The sequence below is a fragment of the Hippopotamus amphibius genome, chromosome 9 (genome assembly GCF_030028045.1).
Source record: "Hippopotamus amphibius kiboko isolate mHipAmp2 chromosome 9, mHipAmp2.hap2, whole genome shotgun sequence".
NCBI lineage: Eukaryota > Metazoa > Chordata > Mammalia > Artiodactyla > Hippopotamidae > Hippopotamus > Hippopotamus amphibius.
The window spans coordinates 113,363,070-113,384,055 of record NC_080194.1 but is presented as its reverse complement, the minus strand read 5'-3'; the positions used below and the strand labels follow the sequence as shown (position 1 = coordinate 113,384,055).

At 52.7% G+C, this 20,986-nt stretch overlaps 1 protein-coding gene across 3 annotated transcripts; it reads right to left on the bottom strand.

Annotated features, from left to right (window-relative positions):
- Positions 1-151: 151 nt before the first annotated feature.
- On the bottom strand, positions 152-20,749 carry MVP (major vault protein). Of its 3 annotated transcripts, none has more exons than XM_057749910.1 (15): positions 20,681-20,749; positions 14,109-14,240; positions 13,701-13,896; positions 9,429-9,552; positions 9,191-9,322; positions 8,219-8,313; positions 7,747-7,983; positions 6,025-6,306; positions 4,757-5,001; positions 4,468-4,665; positions 3,120-3,506; positions 2,231-2,347; positions 1,936-2,062; positions 1,160-1,348; positions 152-414 (listed from the first exon to the last, which is right to left on the bottom strand). In XM_057749910.1, exons 2-15 carry the CDS (start codon positions 14,231-14,233, stop codon positions 196-198), a joined length of 2,673 nt encoding a protein of 890 aa, XP_057605893.1. In that variant the 5' UTR covers positions 14,234-14,240; positions 20,681-20,749; the 3' UTR covers positions 152-195. The 3 variants fall into 3 exon arrangements, with proteins under 3 accessions (XP_057605893.1, XP_057605892.1, XP_057605894.1); XM_057749909.1 differs by lacking the exon at positions 20,681-20,749 and adding an exon at positions 17,124-20,660; XM_057749911.1 differs by lacking the exons at positions 13,701-13,896; positions 14,109-14,240; positions 20,681-20,749 and adding an exon at positions 10,444-10,748.
- Positions 20,750-20,986: the final 237 nt, after the last annotated feature.

Sequence of the window (20,986 nt, the reverse complement as noted above, 5' to 3'; positions counted from 1 at the left end):
GACTTTGGGTTAGTCTTCTTTCTGCCTCAGTTTCCTCTCCACTTTACAGATGAGGGTGGCCTCTAGTAATTATCAAGATTTCATGGGTATCTCTTCCCCACTCCCATTAAGCTCCCTTATGATGCAGACTTCAGGCAACAGAAGAGGGTTTAAATGCCCAGAAGTGTCCATTTTATTTGTCAGTGCAGGACGGAGCTAAGACATGACCTGGTTGCTTCCAAGAGTTAGGGGGCCAGCAGTGGAGGGGAGAAGCAAGCCCTCGTGGGCACCGGGCCCCACGGCTGGCTTCTTGGCTGGGGGCTGGGCCTCAGACCCGAGCCCCAGCAGACCCAAGGCTGTGTTGAAGAGGTTGATGGGAGTAGAGCCATCGGTGATGAGGGTTGATTTTAGGCCCAGGCTCTGGAGCAGTTTTACCTGGAAGGAGCAAGAGGTGGGCGAAAAGATAGTCAGACCCTGGTCCCTTCTCTCATCCCCTCGGCTGCCCTTCTAGGGTGGGCTGCCCCCCACTTCGGTCTGACACTGCAGCTGGTGCCCAAGCCTTCCTCATAGGACTCATCAGTGACAAGTAAGGAACACAAGGGGAGCCTGAGGGTTTCATCCTCTCCCAGGCCTGAAAGCTCTGGCCGCTGCCTGCAGCTGCCTCGGGGAGCTCCCACTCCACCCTTCACCTGCCAGGTTGCAGCTGTCCAGTCCTTTCCAGTCCTTAAATGAACCAGATTTCACTCTTTGCACTAGGACCCTCTCCTGGGAAGCTCTTGTCGACTCTACAGAGTGCTCAAGCATCTCCCCTTCAGAAGGGCCCTCCTTCCTCAGCTAACTTGATATGTCACCTCCCCCTTCATTAGATCACCCTGTTGACTTCTTTCAAAGTGTCTGTCACAGACTGATATCCCATCGGCTTACTGCCCTCGCAGGGGCTCCCGATCTCTGCTGAGTCTAGTACCGTGCCTGACAGGACACCCTGCTCAAATGATATGGGTCAGAACACAGAATACAGGGACCATCCAAGTCACCACCTCCTCTCGCCCCTCTGTCCCTGACACCTCTCTAGATGCTGTGTTTGCCTCCCCAGCTCTGCCTTCTTGGTTCCAAGTATGGTCCCAAGACACACAGACATACACACACACCCACCCACGCCCACACTCTCCCCCCACCTCACCTGCATCTCTGGCCCTGCCACAGCGAGGTCCCTGATGGTGCTGGGACCCAGGGCCTCAGTCATCTGCTTGAACTTCTTCACCTCCACCTCGGCCAGCTGCTGGGCCTTGCTCACCTCCAGCTCCAGCTGGGCCCGGGCATAGATCAGCTCGAGCTCTCGCACTTTCTTTACTCGCTGGAGCTCAGCCTCCTGGGAGGGGAAAACCCAGCATTCTTTTGGTCAGGTGGTCCCCGAACGTGTCCAGCAAGTCACCCAGCCAGCAAGTCACCCAGCCAGCAAGTCACCCAGCCAGCAAGTCACCCAGCCAGCAAGTCACCCAGCCAGCAAGCCTGAGGGAATTCAGATGGAGGGGATGGAACAGTAAACTTACTGTCAGTTAGGGGTGAACCCTGGCTATGCCACCTTTTAGCTAGTGACCCTGGGAGCCCCTTAATTCAAGCCTCAGTCCCCTCCTCTGTAAGATGGAGAGAACTCCTACCCTTAATGGGATTTCAAGCATTAAATAAGATCTTGTGCGTAAGACACATATAATACCTCACACAAAGTAGGCCAGTGTTGGAGCACATATCTGTAAGTTGGGTGTGAATGTCATCCTTACTTTCAAAGCAGGTATTAAGTGAATTGAAATAGGACAAAAGACTTCATAAACCACAAAGTATTTCCACAGGGCTTTCTGTTAGGGTACTTGGCATCTCACATGGCTTCAGGGACTGCAATGATCGAGCTTCTTCTAGACCCCAAAGCCACACCCTTCCACGGGCATCTCCCCCATTCACCGTCTCAATGGCCAAGGCCTCTGCCTTGAGCTTGGCCTGGAGCACGGAGCCTTCTCCCTCGATGCGCGCCGCCTCTGCCCGGGACTCGGCCTCCGCCTTGGCGGTCCCAGTGCTTTCCACCGCGGTGCTGGAGGCGGAACAGAGTTAGGGAGACCCAGGAGGAAGCCCAGCCCTGCCCTTCTCCGCCCGACTTATGCTGTAGCAGCATGAACACACACACACATACACACACGCTCCCCTCACCAGCTGCTCTTCCAAGACCCTCTACCATCTTTTCTTCCAGTTCTCCACCCACCTCAGAGCCTCCAGCTCCAAGAGTTCCCTGCGAGCTTTTTCAGCTTCTGATTGGTCTAAGATCTTCTGCCTCTCAAGCCGGCCTCGGGCTTCTTGTTCTAATCTCTGAGCCTCGTGCCTGGTTGGGAGAGGGGGCAGGTAAGACACTGGCATGGGGCCAGAGCTAGAACAGGAGCTCCAAGGGCAGAGACCACAGGCCCATGGGAGGCCCTTGACGTGCAAATGAAAAAGCAGCGTGTACACTTGCGAGCCAAATGTGATTCTAGGCGCAGGGACACGTGGCTGTGACCACGCCTCCTGCTTTCACAGGACTTACTTTCCTGTGGGGGAGAAAAAGTGAACAAAGATGATTTCAGAAAGTGACAAGCTCCTTGAAAAATGGATGATACAGTAACATGACTGGGCAAAGAGGGCGCTGCTTCAGGTGGGGTAGAAAAGAGCTCTCCAAGGAGGTAAGCTTTGGAGGCCAGAAGGAAGAGCCTGCCCTGAAATGCAGGGAGAACATTCTGGGCAGAGGAAACAGACAGTGCAGGAGGCCTTAAATGCACAGCTGAGTTCCCACCTTGAGGAGCAGAAAGGAGCTGGGGGGCCTGAAGCACACGATCCTTGGGAGAAGGTGGAAAGGCGAGGTGAGAGAGGCAGGGCTGGACCCCAGAAGGCCACAGACATGAACCTGGGTTCCAGCACAAGCAAGGTGAGAAGGCACAGAAGCAGGGGTGCCATCTATTCCCACTTTGAGCAGCCCAGGCTGTGCGCTGGGTAAGGCGGGCAGGCTGACCACCAGGATGCCGTGTTACCCAGGTGTTGGCAGCAGGCTGGAGACGGGGACCCTGGAGAGGTCGGGCCTGCAGTGGGCATCGTGGGCAGCTGGGCCCCCCGGCCTCACTCACTTGGCAGCTGCCTCCTGGGAGTTGGTGGTGATCTCGATGGCCAGCTGGACGCTGCGCTGCAGGGCATCCCGGGTCCTCTGGTCCACGGGCTCCACCGACTGCACGTCCACACTGCTGACCACCAGCCCATTTTGGGGGAAGACAGCCCGGTCCCGGGGCTGGGGCAGGGCCATGCTCTGGGACCCCTTGGCTTCTGGGGCCTCAAAGCCAAAGACAGCAGCGCGAATGATGCGGGCTGAGTTCTTATGGAAGTCGTCAAAGGTGACAGAGGCCACAGCCCCCCGCACCCGGGACGCGATGGCCTTGCAGGCATCACCCACGAAGTCGGGCACCGAGAAGAGCTTGGCCGTCTCTTGGGCATCCTTCCGGTCACTCAGCTCAAAGTGCCTAGAGCAAAGACAACTCTCTCATCTTCAAAAAGGATGCTGACACCCACCTCCTGTGGTGGGGCAGGGTCTCACAATAGAGAATGCTAATTAGCATCCGCTATGTGTCAGGTGACGTCCTCAGAAACTTACATGTTCCCGTTTCATTTGCTGAGCCATCCTAGGAGGTGGGAACGAGCATTACCCCCATTTTACAGACAAGGAAATAGAGGCCCAGAGAGGTTAAGCCACAGACCCTAAGTCACACAACAAGTGCCAAGCCAGAAAGTTGAACCCAGGCAGTGTGGCCCCAGGGTCTGTGCCCCCAAAGAGGTCAGTGCCCAGCTGCCTTTGTCATGGTCCTGGCCACTCAGCCAAGAGGTGAGGACCATGTGGTTGGGAGTCGAGCACGGCTCCTGCATCTCACTTATTCCCCCAACGCTCATCGCTGCCATTTGGGCTCTAACGATGGACCCGTCACTGTACTAATTCTCAAAGCATCCTTTTCACAGCTTCACTGTGAAGGTGACTGTTATGTCCTTATCATTTTACAGACTGGGAAACCGAGGAAAGCACCCAGCACTCGCCCAGGACCACAGCTAGCAAAGGGCAGGGCTGGGGTGCACACCCGTTGGCCTCGGAGCACTTACTCTTGACTACCTGGCCACTCCTACCAGTTGGGTCTGATTAATCTTTTTAAAACCTTGTAGTTCTGTGTTTGGCTGAAATCACGCTGGGAGTTTAGCTGGGTGTGTCCTCCTACTGTGTCCCCCCAGATCCCACTCCCAGGTGAGCCCATATCTTCCCTGTCATTCCATTTGGGTGTCAGACTGGATTTGCACGAACCCCTGGGTTTCTGCCTTGACCATGGCTTGGAGTCGGGCGTTCTGCCCTGCTTGTGAGCTCAGCACTGGAGGTAGCATCTCTCCTCCTCAGGGTGCGCCCCGGGCTGCACCAGCAGGGGCCCTGGCCCTTGCCCTTACCAGTTGTAGGCAAGCTGCAGCTGGAGCCTGGCGTGGTCTGCGGTCTCGATGGTGATGACGTCTGTGAAGAAGTCAGGCCCCAGCAGCAGGCAGAGCGCACGGCGGGCGTGGGGACGCTTGGGCCGCCCGGCTGAGAGGGACAGCACTGTGAACTGCTCCTCGGGGCCCAGCGACACCAGCTCTGGCCCGAAGACCACGCTGCAGAGGGAGCTGGGGGTCAGAGGCCCAGGGAGATCCTCCCGCTGTAGCCCCCCCACCCCACGGCACAGCCCCCCAGGCCGCAGCTCACCGGGCTCTCTTCTCCCGGTAGTCGTACACCTGGACCGCGGCGTTGTGGGGCACGCGGTAGCTGACCACACGGGTCTTGTTCCGGGGAGTGGAGGGCCTAGGGGTCTTGGATGTCTCCTTCTCACCCCTGTCCGCCAGAGGGTCCTGCCCCTTGTTCAGCAGCTCCTCCACCCCCGGAGGCAGCTCCTTTTCCCACAGGACTTCATCCTGGGTCAGCATGTAGGTGCTCCCGATCACCGCACGCACCTCGAGAGAGGAACACAAGGAAGGATGTCACCGGCGAAGGGAAGAAGGAAAGAGACCCACCTGGCAGCCCTACAGCGGAACTGGTCCAGGACATAGGACAGCATCTTAAACTGGAAGGAGGCTGTGTTCAGGTTCGCCCTCTGCAAGCTCGGTCACCATGGGCAGCTATCTCACCTGTGTGTTTCAGCTCCTCAGCTGCAAAATGGACCTGACAGTGTGGCCTCCCTCATAGGGTAGAGGAATGAATGACATCTCACATGAATGACACAAGAATTTGGCATATAATAACTTTTGGACAATAATTTGGCTTTTTGGACAATAAAGAATCTAAAATTGTTGGGGGTGGGGGGTGGGGTGGAAGCAATGGTGGACCATATCTTCAATAAAACTTATTTGTTTGATAAAAAAAAAAAAAAAAAAAAAAAAAGAATTTGGCATATAATAACTTCCAAATATTATTTCTTCTGGAATTGTGCTTCATGGGACAGCTTGGAGGGCATCCCAGGGACAGAGGCAATCCTAGGAAATAGGTAGCACCCACTAACATTTCCTAGGATTCTGAGCTCTACTTGTAGGTTGGATTCTTAAAGGTTGGAGATGTGGTCCTAGGTCAAACCAAGATCAAGGTTTAGGTGAGAGGCAAAAAGGAGGGATGCCACCTGGAGAAGGGTACGGGAGGGAGGTCGGGTCTTACTGTTCCTAGGCCACGTCCCAGTCAGACCTTCATGCTGGAGGCCAGATCCACACTGGGGACTAAGTTCCCATCCTAAAATCTGGTTCACCTTCTTGCTTGGGAACTCTAACATTTGAAATTAGATATTTATCTAAGACAAAGGGAAGGCAAAAACTCCAGGGAATGCCCTCACATGTGGCAGTGAGCTGGCTTGGATACTGCTGGCGATGCTGCTGAATCCCTTCCGAGACCTCCGCTGCGCCCCCTCCCCATCTACAACCCCCGCCTGCCCAGACCAAGCCACCACCACAGCCATGCGGCAGCGACCGTGCCCGTCCCTCAGCCGCTACCCGTCCGGTCTTGACGTCCTGCACGTAGATGCCCTCGTTCTCATCCAGCGGGATGGCGTGACGCTCTTCCACCACCTCCACCGTGGCAGGTGGCACATACTCCAGGGGTCCACGGATGAGCCAGCGGTCCCCCGCCTGGTGGGAGACCTTCTCCTCGCCCTCCCCCTCCTCCAGGGGCTGCAGGGCCCTCAGCAGCAGCCCCTGCTGTTCCGACAGCACGTACACATTCTGAATGCCTCGCTCCAGCTTCTCTCCGGGCTGGAGGAAGAAAGACTTCTCTCCCTAGGGAGGAGAAGTCGGGTCAGAAGCAGTCGCCACCCACGGCTGGGGGTACCTCCGATGGGACCGCCCTCCGCTCCACGTGACCGTGGGCTTGGGTGGAGGACAGGAGCCCCCAAAAGCACCCCCCACACACATTATACAGTGAGTCACTATCTGAACTGTGAGGCTCTCTACAAATGCCTGTAGATCTGGTGGTCAAACCTGCCCCTGAAAAATCCTGCAGACTGCCAAGGTCTGGGTTCTCACAAGCTCAATAGTTAAGAATTAACCTATTATTGCTTTATTCCTCCCATGCTTTGTTCCCTTGGGATGGTGTAGTCCAGAGGTGGTAGGCTCTGATCTTTGGGCCAAATCTGGCCTGCTACCTATTTGTAATATAATACAATATAAATACATATATATGTATATATGTATCTGAGATATAGCCCACATACTCTAAAATACACCCACTTTAACGTATACGATTCAGTTGTTTTGGTACATCCAGAGTTACCCGACATCACCAGTTCCTAATCCCAGAACGTTATCATCCTGGAGAGAAATCCTATAGCCAGTAGCAGTTACTGCCCATCCGCATCCCCCGACCCCAACCACTACGTACGGATTTACCTATTCTGGACATATAGGACATCTGGACATATATGATTTCACACAAGTGAAGTCATACATTATGTGGTCTTTTATGTCTGGCTTCTATTGTCTAGCATAATGCCTTCAAGTTTATCCACGTTGTAGCACACATGAGAACTTCAGTTTTGATTTTTACATTTTTGAATTATTTCAACAACATTGAATGCCCTCAATCCCAGAAAGATTATCTATCATTCTTTTGATTGACATTCCACTGCATGGGTACGCCATGTTTTTCACCCATTCATCAACTGGTAGACATTTGGGTTGTTTCTATTTTTTCCACCTCCTGTTTTTGCAAATAAAACGTTACAGGCACACAGCAGCACCGGTTCCTTTACAAGCCGTCTATGCTGTTTTCACGGCACAACAGCCGAGCTGAGTCGTTGCAACGCAGACCATACAGCTCACAAAGCTTAAAATATCTACGATCTTCACAGGAAAAGATCTGCCCAGCCCCGGTAGTCCCATGTACAGTTCAGAGAGGGGATGAGGTAGAGGATGGGGATGAAGGTGAACCAAGAGATTTGTCTGACGCAGGATACAGAGTTTCCAGAACAGAGGGATGTGAAACCTGAGAGTTTCCGGGGTGCAGGGCCAGAGGGTGCTCCCAGGGGAGGCCGTGCGTAACCTCAGGGTGGGGATGCCAGAAAGATCCGTGAGATGATGTCTTAAGGGCTAGAGCTAAACGTGCACAGAAGGAGCCAAAACAAGCTCGGTGTTTCTAGAACATGCAACTAGGGCGGGAGGAGGGAAGGGATGGGTCCAAGGGCCTTAGACCGCTCCCAGAGGTGAGGCGGAGGCACGTACCTTGACCACACGCTTCTGCCCCAGCTGGTTCTTGCCGTCGGGTCCCAGCGGGTCGAGAATTACGCAGTAGTTGTGGGTGCCCAAGGTGGTGATGGACACGACCCCCATCACCTCCTCGCAGACGTCGGGCACGTGCGCCTCCGTGTCCTGCACCGTCACAAGCCACTCCTCCCCAGTGCGGCGGGTCACCCCCCTCAAGTCTCGGAAGTTCTGCCGAGCCCGGAGGTGCAGGGCTGTCTGTAGAGCAAAGGCGGGGGGCGGGGGGGCACAGGTTTGAGTAAACCCACTTCCAGCTTCCTCTGGGGGTCTGGGAACCCCACTGGCCACTAAATGCTCCAGGTGTGACAGTGTCTACCAATCCAGGAGGACTCCTTAAACAGGACACTCCTCAGGTGATCTTATTTTCAGGTCATCTGCCACCGTTCCCTGACACTCTGAGAGTCACCCACCCAGGGCCCCCCAGAGCACACACCTTTTCCGTAAGGATCACGGCATCCACCACGTCCAGAACCTCCTCAAACACTGCCGGGAGATACGCGCCCACGGAGCGGACCAGCCATTCTTCTCCTGGGCCAGCGGCAGAGGCAAAGGTTAAAGGTCAGCCTGCTCCCAAGCTGCCCTTTCCCAAAGCCTAGACAATAGGGGACCTGCAGGGCTTTGTAGGCCACTTTGAGATGCCGCTGCCCCCAGGCTCAAGGGCCTGACAGGAGTCCTTGCTTTCCTTCTTTTTTGAGGTCAGAGGAAAACCAAGCCCTACCCCAGAAAGATGTTTTTAAAAAGCCCTTCCAAGTGCCCACGTTGCTGCTATGCCAATACCCTGCTAGGCCTTCTCTCAGCTGCAAAGACAGATTTTTTTTTCCTTCCCCTAACATGGACAGAACTGCCTCTATGAGAACTGCAGAGGTCGTCTAGCTTATTGGAAAAACAAGAGTGCCAGGGGACAAGTTCCCGTCTGGCCCCTTCTGGCCATACACCCAGGCCTCAGTGATGTCATCTGGAAAATGGGAGTCGTGGTGCCTCAACGTTGTTGGAGGACCAAGGAAGTTGCTGTTTGTACAGCATCTGAACCACACCTGGCTCAGTAAGCACGGCCTCTGTGAAGACCTTGTGTAATACCGTACATCGTCAAACAACGGCTCGTTGTACGTGAACACCTGCTTTGTTGACCTAGAAGCAGACGTGGCTGCTGCCCCCAGCGCATGGTAAAGGGTTGGGGGGCGGGAGGGAAAAGCTACGTCAGCATGATTACGATCACAGGACCAGGGTAGAGCCACGTGAAGGGGGGGGTGAGGGAAGCAGCAGGGGGCAGCCCCCGACAGCTCACAAGAGATACCAGGGAAGCACTTCCTCCAGGCTACACGGGGCGACCCCCACCTTCCCCACTTCCCCTGCAGTCAAGGCATGGCCTGCCCCACCCCCCATCGGCATCCCTTCAAGACCCCACCTGTCACTCTCTCCTTGCCCTCCCGGTCCCAGCATTCCTTGCGGGCCCTCAGCCGCAGGGCCTGGTTCTGCTTGATGATGGTGGCCTGAATGATCTCCACGACCTCCACCTCCTTCCGGGGGACATATGTGCCTGGGAAGCAAAGAGGAGGCGGGGGCTGAAGGTCAGAAGATATCAGGGCTGGAACGGGAGGGCAGGAAGCCTCTGACCCCGACGCGGCTGGACAGGAACCCCTTACCAGGTCCTTCAAATAGCCACTCATCTCCTGCCACCACCTTGTCTCCATTCTTATCCTCGAAATCCAGCAGCGCCTTAAGATGGAGGGCGGTATTGGGCAGAACCACCTGCAGCAGGGTGATGTCCTAAGAGCGGAAGAAGCGGGGGTCATGGGGTATTCAGAGCTGTGGCCCCTGGAGTCAAATCTGACACCATGAAGGTCAGAGTCCACAGCATCCATCCTTCCATGGCCCAAAATGAGACTCCGAGTGGAACGTACAAGGTAGGTGTGGCCCCAGGCCATCTGGTCTGAAGAGCTAAAATGGAGTTGACAGAGCAAGAGGACACGGTTGCTGGTGGGTCACAGACACACCTTCCTCTGCAGAAATGCTCAGATCTTGTTTTGAACTAGATATCCAGGTGGGGAACCAGGTAGAGGGCTTGATGGGAAATGTGAGAGACACATCTGGGACACTGAGTATCTCAGGGTCCAGTGTGCACTGGGGTTTCTCAGGAAGTATAAGGAGGTGGGAAGGTATAAACTGCTTCAACAGGCACATTTTAAGCATGAGGCTTTGTTTTCAAGGTTGCCTCATGGTCACAAGACAGCCATCGTACTCCAGCCATCATGTCTCCTTCCATCAGGAAGGGGGACCCAGCCACAAGTAGCCAAACTTTTTTAGAAGTTTTTAACAAATGTTTTCTACAAATAAGATTTCACTTGATCTTTGATCCAAGGGAGGCAGGAAAGCAAGGAAAGAGGCTCATAGAGGCTAAGGGACATGACCAAGATCACACGACTAGTAAGGAACAGAATCTGGATTTGAACCTCAGCCTTACTGAAGGCTACCTGCCACTCTTACTCCAACTAGAGGGACCCCCGGAAGGAGAAGGTCACAACTCTCCTTCACCCACCGACCACACTGTGGGTTGGAGAGAGGCAGAGTTGGAGGTTTACTGCCCGAACAAGCCTTTCCCTGGACAAGTGCCTTCTATGTGCACGGCGCTTGGCTGGTTGTGGTAGGGGCAGGACATACCCCCATCTTTGTGGAGCTGAAGTTCCAGTGGGTGATAAGACAAACACAGACCACTGCCTCCAAGCAGACTGTGGACCGTATCGAGGGGAAGAGGCTGCAGAAGTCCAAGTGAAGAGGTCAGGAAAGGCCCTCAGAGAGTAGCATTTGAACTGGGGCTGAAAGGAAGAGCTGGCTGTTGATATAAAGGTGTAGAAGGAGGAGGAAGAAGAGCATGTCATCCAGTATGGTTTTCCTTTCTCACATCTATTCCATCATCACTTCCTATCTGCCCATCACACATCCAGGTCTGCCTTTATCTATCCCTCCACGGCCCTCGCCTAAGCCACCAACACCTCTCGCCTGGATGATGGGAATACCTTCCTAATTGGTCTCCTGGCTGCACCTCTGTCTCCTTCCAGTTTGTCCCTCATGCTGTTACAGGCTTCCAGCTTGAGTGACTAGGTCCAGTAGTATCACCACGTGAGACTGGGAATATAGGAGAAGAACAGATTTGGGGGTAAGGAGAAGTGTTAAGTTTGGATGTCCAGTATGAGGCGACTGGGGGACATCCAGGAGAGGGGACAGCCCCTATAGGCAGCTAGGGGACTCACAGCCTACAGCTCCCAGCTAAGGTAGAGGTCGGTGTCTTCAACACAGATGAAGTGATCAAGGCCATGAAGACACAAAAGGGTACACAAGATAGTCTGGACAGAACCTGAAGGCAGAGGGGATGGGGGGGGAGATGAAAAGAGACATCCACAGAGTAAAACGTGAAGACAAGTTTTAGTAAGAGGGCAGATCAACAGTAGATGTGGCTGAGAGGGTCCGCGAGACACAGAATGACAGTCCAGTGGGCCTGCCGTTAGGATGTCTTGGGCTTTTGCCAACGTAGATTCAGTGGAGGTGGGGGCAGAAGCCAGACGCAGGGGCTTGTGAGGCAACAGGGCAGAGAACATCAAGTACAAGTTGTCAAAGTAAATAAGAGACTGTAAAGCAACTATACCCCAGTTTAAAAAAAAAAAAGAAAAAGTAAATACGAGAGAGAGCAATAAATGGCTAAAAATTTGATTTATAGGGCCATTCGTAAAAGCCTATACAAATTTAGTGTACGTATCCTGGGACCCAGAAATTCTTGTTTCCACCCTCAAAAAAAACCAAAAAAACAACTAGCGGGACTTCCCTGGTGGTCCAGTGGTAAAGAATCCACCTCCCAATTCAGGGGGCGGGGGTTTGATCCCTGGTCAGCAAACTAAGATCCCACAAGCTGCAGGGCAACGAAGCCCGCACACCACAACTACTGAGCTCACACGCCTCAACTAGAGAGCCCACTTGCCGCAAGGAAGAGCCAACACAGCAGAAAAAAAAAAAAAAAAAAGAAAGGAACTAGCACACACAGGGGTACACACACACAAGGATATTCACCACAGCACTGTTTTTCCTTATAAATTAGAAACATCCTAAATGATACTCAGGAGAAGGGCTAAACCTCTATGTATCATATGGAATTACAATTAAACAAGAAACGACTTATGCATCAAGATGAGAAGTTTATCAAAATACATTGGCAAATGACAACGTACTAGCCCTTATGCAAATAAGTTATCATCTTTTTTGGATACATACTTAGGTGGATGCAGAGACATATCTGGAAGTGCATAGCCTGAATGGGTGATAGCAGATACCTCTGGGGATGGAGAGCAGATATCGGTGGTGGAAGTCAGAGAGGACTTCCCAGCCTTATGAATGCATTCTTTAGACAAGAAGCTTGCACAAGTAAGCCTTACAAGGCCAGAAAAGGATGGAAGAGGCAGAGCGTGTTTACTGGCCAAGAGAAAGGCACCAGTAATGGAGACACTGAAGAGAGGAGAGAGAAGCTCTGGGTGGGGATAATCAAGAGACAGAAGGATGCGTCTTCCTGGGTCCACGGATGGATGGGAACCTCCTAAAGGCTCCAACAGGTAGAAAAGAGGCACAGGGAAGGAAAAGGGGACACCCAGATCCTTCCAGATGGCCTCAATTTCTAAGTAGGTGACCAAGTTGTTTGAGAGTGAGAGGGCAGAAAATAGAGAGTGAAGAATGATAAATATTTTGAGGCATACAGAAAAAAAAGGAAAGCTGGTTGGGAAGGAAGAGAACTAATGGGGTTTGGGTTGGAATGAACCACTTAACCCATTAGCTACTTACAGTAGTGTTGGGGTGGATCTGCCCACACGGCTAGGAAACCCCTCCTGGGTATGAGGACGGAAAGGTCAGGTGGGGGTAACACTGATCCAGGACCGCGTTTGGGCTCAGGTCCAGCGCGTGAAGAGTGTGTGTTAAAACAACAAGGTTCAGGGCTTCCCTGGTAGCACAGTGGTTAAGAATCTGCCTGCCGATACAGGCGACACGGGTTTGATTCCTGGTCCGAGAAGATCCCACATGCTGCGGAGCAACTAAGCCCATGCACCACAACTACTGAGCCTGTGTTCTAGAGCCCGTGAGCCACAACTAATGAGCCCATGTGCTGCAACTACTGAAGCCCCTGCGCCTAGAGCCCGTGCTCCACAACGAGAAGCTGCCGCAATGAGAAGCCCGTGCATAACAAAGAGTAGCCCCTGTGTGTCACAATTAGAGAAAGTCCTCGCACAGCAATGAAGACCCAATGCAGCCACAAATAAATAATAAATAAATCTTTTTTGTTTTTTTTTTTTTTAAAAAGAAGCACTGCTTAGTAGAGGAACCCAGAGTGAACGGTATAAAATGGCAAGGAGGTGAAGGAAGAACAACTGTTACAGAAATGAAAGTGGGGTGCCCTCTCACTCGGGCCCAGGGCCTGAGGGCAACATAGAAGAGGACCTGGCTGGCACTGCAGGTCTGTGATGCCTTTGCGTGGAACAACCACGGGCATCTGAGCCTGGGCCTCACCTGGTCCACCATGGCTGTCACTGCCCACCGGCGTCTGGCACTGTTTGGGGGAATGGAATGCTTACTCTTGGCACACGTCATTTAGTGCCAGACTGGACGGGAACTCTGGGCAGGCTCTGGAGCCTGGAAGATTAGGTGGCAAGATGGGCCAACAGCTCTCAAAGGCCTGACGTGGGCACGTGAAGAGGAAGGGGATGTCTGGGGAAGGTGAGTGCAGGGGCAACACGTCGATTCTGTCCCAGTGAGAACCCGCAAATGGTACCTCCCACCCCCTCCCACGGCCCCAGTTTGTTTTCCCTCCAGAAAGCAGTGCAGAGCCCTAGGTCACGGTGACAGGACAGGTAGAGTGGGTACATGGAAGGTGAGCCAGGTACCTTTTCCAGCACCTCCCCTGGGTACAGGGGGAACGGGTCCTGGGCCAGCCGGATCTCTAGGTCAGCGTGGCGGAGCCGTACTTGTCCCGTGACATCCAACAGCACGGCGTCATGGGCGTCCCGGGCCACTGGGTTGGCCACTGTGCAGTAGTGGCGTGGGGGGATCGTCACCATGCGCTTGGGGGTGAACAGGACCCTGTTGGAGGGTGAGACGTAGTGTGAGGACCCAGGGGACCCCCTGTTCTTGTTTCTGAAGGAGGCAGCAAATGGGAGAGAACGCTTCCTATCACCCAAGCCAGGGCCAACCCTGCTTGGGAACATGGAGGAGGAGACAGATGACCATGCCAGCCAGACTACCAGGCCCTCCTTGGCCCCACGTGCCCCCAACAGCCTTGTCCCAACACCAACCTCTCATTGTCCTGCCGGATGTAAGTCTTTGGCCCGACCTCCACGCGAGACACGTTGCTGTTCTGGTCCAGCACATGGATGTAGTGGTATGGCGGGATGCGGATGATGGACTCTTCAGTTGCCATGGTGACTCTTGAGCCCAGGGCAGCACAGAGTGTGAAAGACAGATGGGGAGAAGATAAAAGATGAGCCCAGGGGCTTGGGATGAGGCAGGCATGAAGACAGGCTGGCACTGGGGAATGGGCCCTTCCTCCTCCAGCTCAGATTATTCCATCCTTCACTGTCCCCCACCCACCTGTTCCTTTCTTCCCACCCAGGGCAGCCCATCCAGACCTCGTCCCTGCCGAGATGCTTGGTGCAGTTAACCACAGAAGCCCAGGGTTCTCCCTCAACTCCTTTTCCACATTCCCATCTACTTTACCTCCCCCAAGCTTCCTGAAGTACAGGAAGGGGCTTAAGATCAAAACTTTCCCAATCTCCAACCCCCACGGTGTAGGAGGCAGAAGTATGCAGGGCTGGGAGAGGTGATCAGCCTCTGGCGGTGCTGTGGGGTCTTCCCCAACGTGGTGGGGGGCAGAGGCTCTGAGGAGCTCCCTGGCTCCTTTATTTCAGGGGATCCCTAGGGCCCCGGCTGTATGCAAACATCAGCCCATCAGTCCAAGAATATTTGCATGATCTTTGTCTACAGCCCTCCCCCCTTGCACTTTAAGCAATCCGGGGATGAACTGTTCAGACACAGGCCGCCTCTCAAGGGAGGGATCCCTAATGGAACTGATGCTCCCATAGAATCAGCTGGATTACAAACACCACAAAGTATTCTAGTCCTTTCCTCCCCACTTTTTTTTTTTTTTTTTTTTTTGGCTGTGCTGCAGAGCATGCAGGATCTTAGTTGCCCGACCAGGAATTGAATCCCTACCCCCTGCATTGGAAGCGCGGAGTCTTAACCACTGGACCACCAGGGAAACCCCAGTTCAACACTTTTGAAGCCGCAACCAAAGAGGAGTGGTACCTCATCTACTCCACCATTCATCCAGTTTCTAACCTGGGTGAGAAATGGGAAGTGAGGAGGAAGAAGGGGTGAGTGGCTTGGCACAGGAAAAAGAGGCAGGAGTCTCAAAATTACAGAATCAAGGCCCAAGAGTTTTACTTGATCCACACCATCTGTAAAATTTCTTTCGTTTAGAAATTTTGAGTTTTCACAAACTCCCAATTCCTGCTTCTCTTGAAGCATGAGGAGCCAGGCCCTACGTTCCCATGTGGCAACCTGGTGAGAGCCACGTAGCAGCTGAGCCCTTTAGATGGGCCACAAGCTTTCCTGCTTAACCAGTCCCCACCACTCCCTGTCGTCTTACCCCTGCACCAACGCACTCACCATCACCTGTGTGGCTCCTGTTTACAAGCTTCCAACTCAGCATCACCCGACAGAACTTGCTACAACAATGGAACTATTCCTAATCTGCGCTGTCTTTGGACAGACCACATTCCACTACCAAACTCTTGAGATGTGGCCAGTGTGACTAAAATTTTAATTTAAATAGTCAAATGTGGCAGGTTGATCCCATATTAGACAATGTAGCTCTAGCTATTTGAATCCCAGGTAGGGACAATGAGTCATTCCAGGCCACACAGCAAGTTAGTGGTACTATCAGGATGAGAATCCCAATGGAATGCCTGGTCCTGTCTCTCTCCAGGGGCAGCACGGTTCAGTGGTTAGGGGCACGGACTCAGCCGGACTACCTGGGCTTATTTCCAATTCTGAGTTGCCCCTTTGCCTTGTACTGTGTCCTAATGTCTTACCTCATTTCCAAAGAGGTTACAGTTTGGATCTGTTTTCTTGGTACACTTTCTACATCAGAGGGATATTATCCTGCTCCTCATTCTTTCTCTTGCAACTTTGTATGGGATCTGATCTTGATACTTTTTCTTTTTCCCCAAGCTCTTTATTGGAATATAATTGCCTTAGGCTGATACTTCTCTGTAGCCTGTTTGTCACCTTCATGTCCCTTAACTTTTCTAACATCAGAGCTCCCTCTTCTGTTGATTTCAGGTAGTGTTTGAAAGACCAGGCGCCGGTTTTCTGCTTGCTTGTTCTTCCCACCCTTACTGGGACCTTTGCTTTCCTTCCTCTCTACTGTCCATTCTGCTCAGCTGCGCCTCCATTCCCCGGGAGAGGGCCCACAAGAGCCTGCCCCTGACCCCGCAAGATCCTAGGCCTGTCAGGATCTTGGTTCTAACCCTTACTGAATGGGTGGTCTTAGACAAGTCCTTTGCCCTCTCTCTACTCGTTTCCTGGCCTATAAACTGGGGATGGACAGGGCATCAACCCCACTTATGAGTTAATCATAAAGCACTTGGAACAGAGCTTGGCTCTTGGCAGCACTGTGTGTGGCTTACAGCTGAGGCCCAGCTTCCCTATCCAGTTGGAGGCCGTGACCTAGCACCAGAGGCTGCCTATTCCACCTGGCATCTCAGCCTTAACCCTCGCTTGTTTACTGGTCAGGAAGGTGGCAGGTTTTTGTGTCACCCCAGCTGTGGGCCTAGAATAGCAAAGGGGCATCTGACAGCCCAGTGAAGCCTCTTCCTGGTTCTCTGCAGGGTGGAAGCCTGGCCAGGAAGTCAGATGGGGGAGAGGAAACGCTAGGGCTGCAAGCAGAGGGGTGGACAGGGCTCTGTGAGGCCCCACGGGGAAGACTTGAACTCTAGAAGGCCACACAAGGCTGGGAAGCAGGCTCTGGGAACAGCCTCCAATGGCTCCTTTGGACGATCCCTCACCCCCTGCAGCTGAGGCCTCTCCACCATCTGTCACCCCAGCTGGGCCCAGTCAGGGGGGCTGAGAGCCTCGCCCAGCTCAGTGACTCAGCTGAGAGTCTTCCTTAGAGCTAATCAGGCTGCACTCCTGCCTTGTCCCGAGGCCATACCCTGGCCAACTACCCTTGTTTCAGTACCAGGACCCGTCTTACCTCCTGATCACCCACCTACCCAGCCCTTAAAGCTGTCACTTCCACCTAAGTTCACCTGGTAAGTCCACGTAAGAACAGGCTTTGTCTTTTCAATCTTGCCATCCCCAGAAGTGAGCCTCATCACAGGGCCTCTCAGGGATCCAGGGAAACCACACAACTCAGGCAGGATGTTTGTCTCAGATTTCGACTTTCGTGGTTTACCAGATGACACATACAGTTAGAGCATTTCACTTCCAGTATACTAGGGCCCTCAAAAGACAATGGCTAAGGATTATGTCGACCTTTGGAAGGTCCTGCCCAGCCCTGGTTTTGGCCCCAACTCCCTAAATTCACCAAGACCCCCCTTCAGTGTCTGCTTCCAAGATCCGCCTAGTCTGCTCTCCGGGTACATGTCCAGCCTTGGCTGATCACTCTGACCCTGTGTCATGAAGCTCCTGTCAGAACCAATCAACTTTCACCCAAAGTTCTAGAGACCAGTGGCTCCCCGGCCACACCCCAGACATGTAGAAGGAAGGGGTAATGGTTGAATGAGCAGAGAACAATACAGCCTGTGAGAAAGAGAAGCTGCTTTTATCCTCTAGTTAAGAGGAAATTCTTGGCCTGTTTTGGCTTAAGGGTAAACATGCTAGAGCAAAATTTAATAAATGAATGAGTCATGTCATTACATAGATTTTTCAGGGTCCCCTGTGAGTGGCTGTGAATTTTGAACAGCAGATGCCCAAGCGACCAGCCACGCTGGGTATCAGTATGCAGCATCAGCATCACCTGGCAAGCACGTTAATAATGCACAATCTGGGCTTCCTAGGTGGCGCAGTGGTTAAGGATCCGCCTGCCAATGCAGGGGACATGGGTTCGAGCCCTGGGCCAGGAAGATCCCACATGCCACAGAGCAACTAAGCCCGTGCGCCACAACTATTGGGCCTGTGCTCTAGAGCCCGTGAGCCACAACTATTGAGCCCATGTGCTGCAACTACTGAAGCCCACACGCCTAGAACCCATGCTCTGCAACAAGAGAAGCCATGGCAATGAGGAGCCCGCACACCACAACGAAGAGTAGCCCCCATTCACTGCAACTAAAAGAAAGCCCATGCACAGCCAAAAAGACCCAACACAGTCAATAAAATAAATTTTAAAAAAATGCAGAATCTTGGGTTCCCCCGTCCCGAGAGCTGCTGAATCAGTCAGCACTTTCACTAGATCCCCAATGATTTGGGCATATGTTAAAGTATGAACAGCTCTGGTCTATAACAGCCTCTCAACCCTGCCTGGCTGTACATTAGAATCACCTGGAGATCTTTTAAAACCACCCATCTCTGGAGATTGCTTTAACTGGCCTGGAGTGGGGTCCTAGCACTGCTATATAGAAAAGCTCTTCCACTGACTCGTATAGCAAGGATTGAGCTCTGTCACTACTGATATGATCTCAGGCCACTTGCTAGCCTTCAAGCCCTAGACTGGAGTGGGAATAAATGTGCCTGTTTCCTGGGGTCAAAGGAGTTAGAGACTAGAGCACGTCTAACACACAGTAGGAGCTTGACAAAGGGTGGCTAGAAGGAGGAAGATCAAAGATGAACTCAGAGGGCAAACTGTTCCTCAAAAGCAGAGAGTGGCAAATATTTTCCCCCAGCTCCTCACCCCCAGGTCCAAGTAGCCCCCCAGCCAACACAAGTCCCCTTGTTCCAAGCTCTGGGCGGGGCTGAAGTTGGAAGAAAGGTTGGAGACAGCCCTGCCACCGTTACCTCTATCAAGTTTAGGTTTAGGAAAATGCACAGGAAATTCAGCACAGACAGGGAACTCATCTTTGCAGTTTCCCTTCACTGAATTTAAACATTCTAGTCTTTGTTTTTAGAGAATGCGAGTGTCACATTACTCAGGGATTGCAGAGAGACTGTTTTTATCAGACAGCTTCCCAATTTAGGGAAATTATTTTCTGCTTTAGGGAACTAGCGGAAATTCTTGAGAATTTGTCTCACATAAATCATTTCTTTAGTAGCAGCAAAGTTTTAGGAACTTCCCTCCCTGGGAAAGACCTATCTGAGCTCCAGCCCAACGGGGGCCACTTTTCGGGAGCAGCAGTTTTTCTGGGGACAGAACAGCTCTGCCAGCTCAGGATAATGCTTGTCCTCTTTCTATCCTACCTCCCAGATGCTGCCGATTCATGCCAGTCATGGAAGGTGAAGATTGACTCGATTGGAAGCGACCCAGGAACCAGGTTTCAGAACCCTTGATCCAGATCAATGTTTTCTAAAATCGCCCAATCCTAGGACTCAGCTGGTGGCACTGATTCCCAGGCCTCAGCCCAGACCCACTGGGCTAAAGAGCGAGACTGGGATTTCTATCTTTGGCAAGTCTATCGGCCAAGTAACATCTCCCGCTTATTAAGATGTGCCAGGTAGTGTGTTAAATGCTTTTAATTAACTCATGTAATCCTCATAAGAACCTAGAAATTAATTTGCTTAGGATCACACAATGATCAAAGGATGGAGCCAGTGTTCCATCCCAGGTATCATGACTGCAGAGCCTCCAAAGCAGGAAGTAGTGTGATCTCAGGCAGAAATGGCAATAAGACTCTAAACTAGAACAAGGATTTAAGGACCTGGGTGGGGCTGAGTACTCTCCAGGAGACAGTGTCAGTGCAGTTCAAAGGTATTTTCTGCAACCTAGGAGGGCAGCACCCAACAAGTAGACCTGAGTAAACTTGGAGCTCTCTGGCTTTCCCTGGGCCAGCAATTCAAGATGGCTGCCCTATATGCCCATGGCTTTAGAGAGCTGCCCTGCCCAGAAAGCCTCACCCCCTCGGGGCAGGTTGAGTGTACTGTGTGCCAAGGGGGGAAAGAGAAGTTTCTGGGAGTCAGCTGGCACTCCTTGTGACAGCCAGCCTTTCTCCCCATAAAAACCTAGGGGCCCACCCAGACGGGGAGCAGAGAAAACAGGGCGCACCTGCCTCTCTTACTATCCCCCAAACTTCCATGCTTCTAAGACCCCAGAATCACACGCTGGTGGGTCCAAAAGGCTTCCTGTTTTCAATTCCCAGTCTCAAAAAAAAAAAAAAAAAAAAAAAAAGCCTTGCTCACCAAACTCCAAGCCTTCTGGAAATCAAGCCTATCTTAAGACTACTCAATCAATGACTTCTCAAATGATCTGCAAGGCCCACAGCTGGCATAGCCTGAGCAGGGTATAGGAAAACCTCAACGTCTGTGGAGTTGAGGAATCTCAATGGGGACAGGCCAGAGCTCAGGTCCCCAGGAGGTGGGGGAGGATAAGTCCAGCAGAGACCAAGCGCACTCGAGGAGGGAGTCTAAACGGATCTCTTGTTTCCTCTGCCCCTCCTGCTGATGGGGGAGCTTAAGGTCCAAGAGGCCTGAGATTTGGGGGACAGGGGTGTTAGCAAAGTGACAAGTTGATCTACCTTCAGAAGCCAGAAAAAACTCCAACAAGGAAAGCAAAAATTCCCAAGGCTAAGCCTCCACCCATCTTCTCCCTGTTCTGGTTCAGAGATCACCTGCCCCAGCTGAAGCAAGCTCTAGAAGGCAGGACAGAGCTAGAGAGGGTCTCGAGGGACACAAGGTGCCACCAACTTTTGGGGCTTTGGGGCCTGTATGAAGTACTCACATCCAGAAGTGTGGCTGGCTGCAACAGACTCCTCAGATGTGGAAACTCCTTCCCCCAACCTTAGGAATCACTTCCCCAAAGGGCAGGGCCGGCCACGGGGGTGGGGCTTGGGCATTTAAAGGGCCCTTGCAGCTGCTTCTTATTTTGATTTGTTTTGTTTTTTTCTCCTCTTGGCGGCTGCTCCTGCAGCTGAAGGCACTGCAGCTCATTCAGTGCTGGGGAATTCCCACCTTACAGCCAGCTGGAAGCACTGGAATGAGACTGGAAAGGGTCCACCGCCAGAGGCAGAGGGGCAGGTGCTGACTG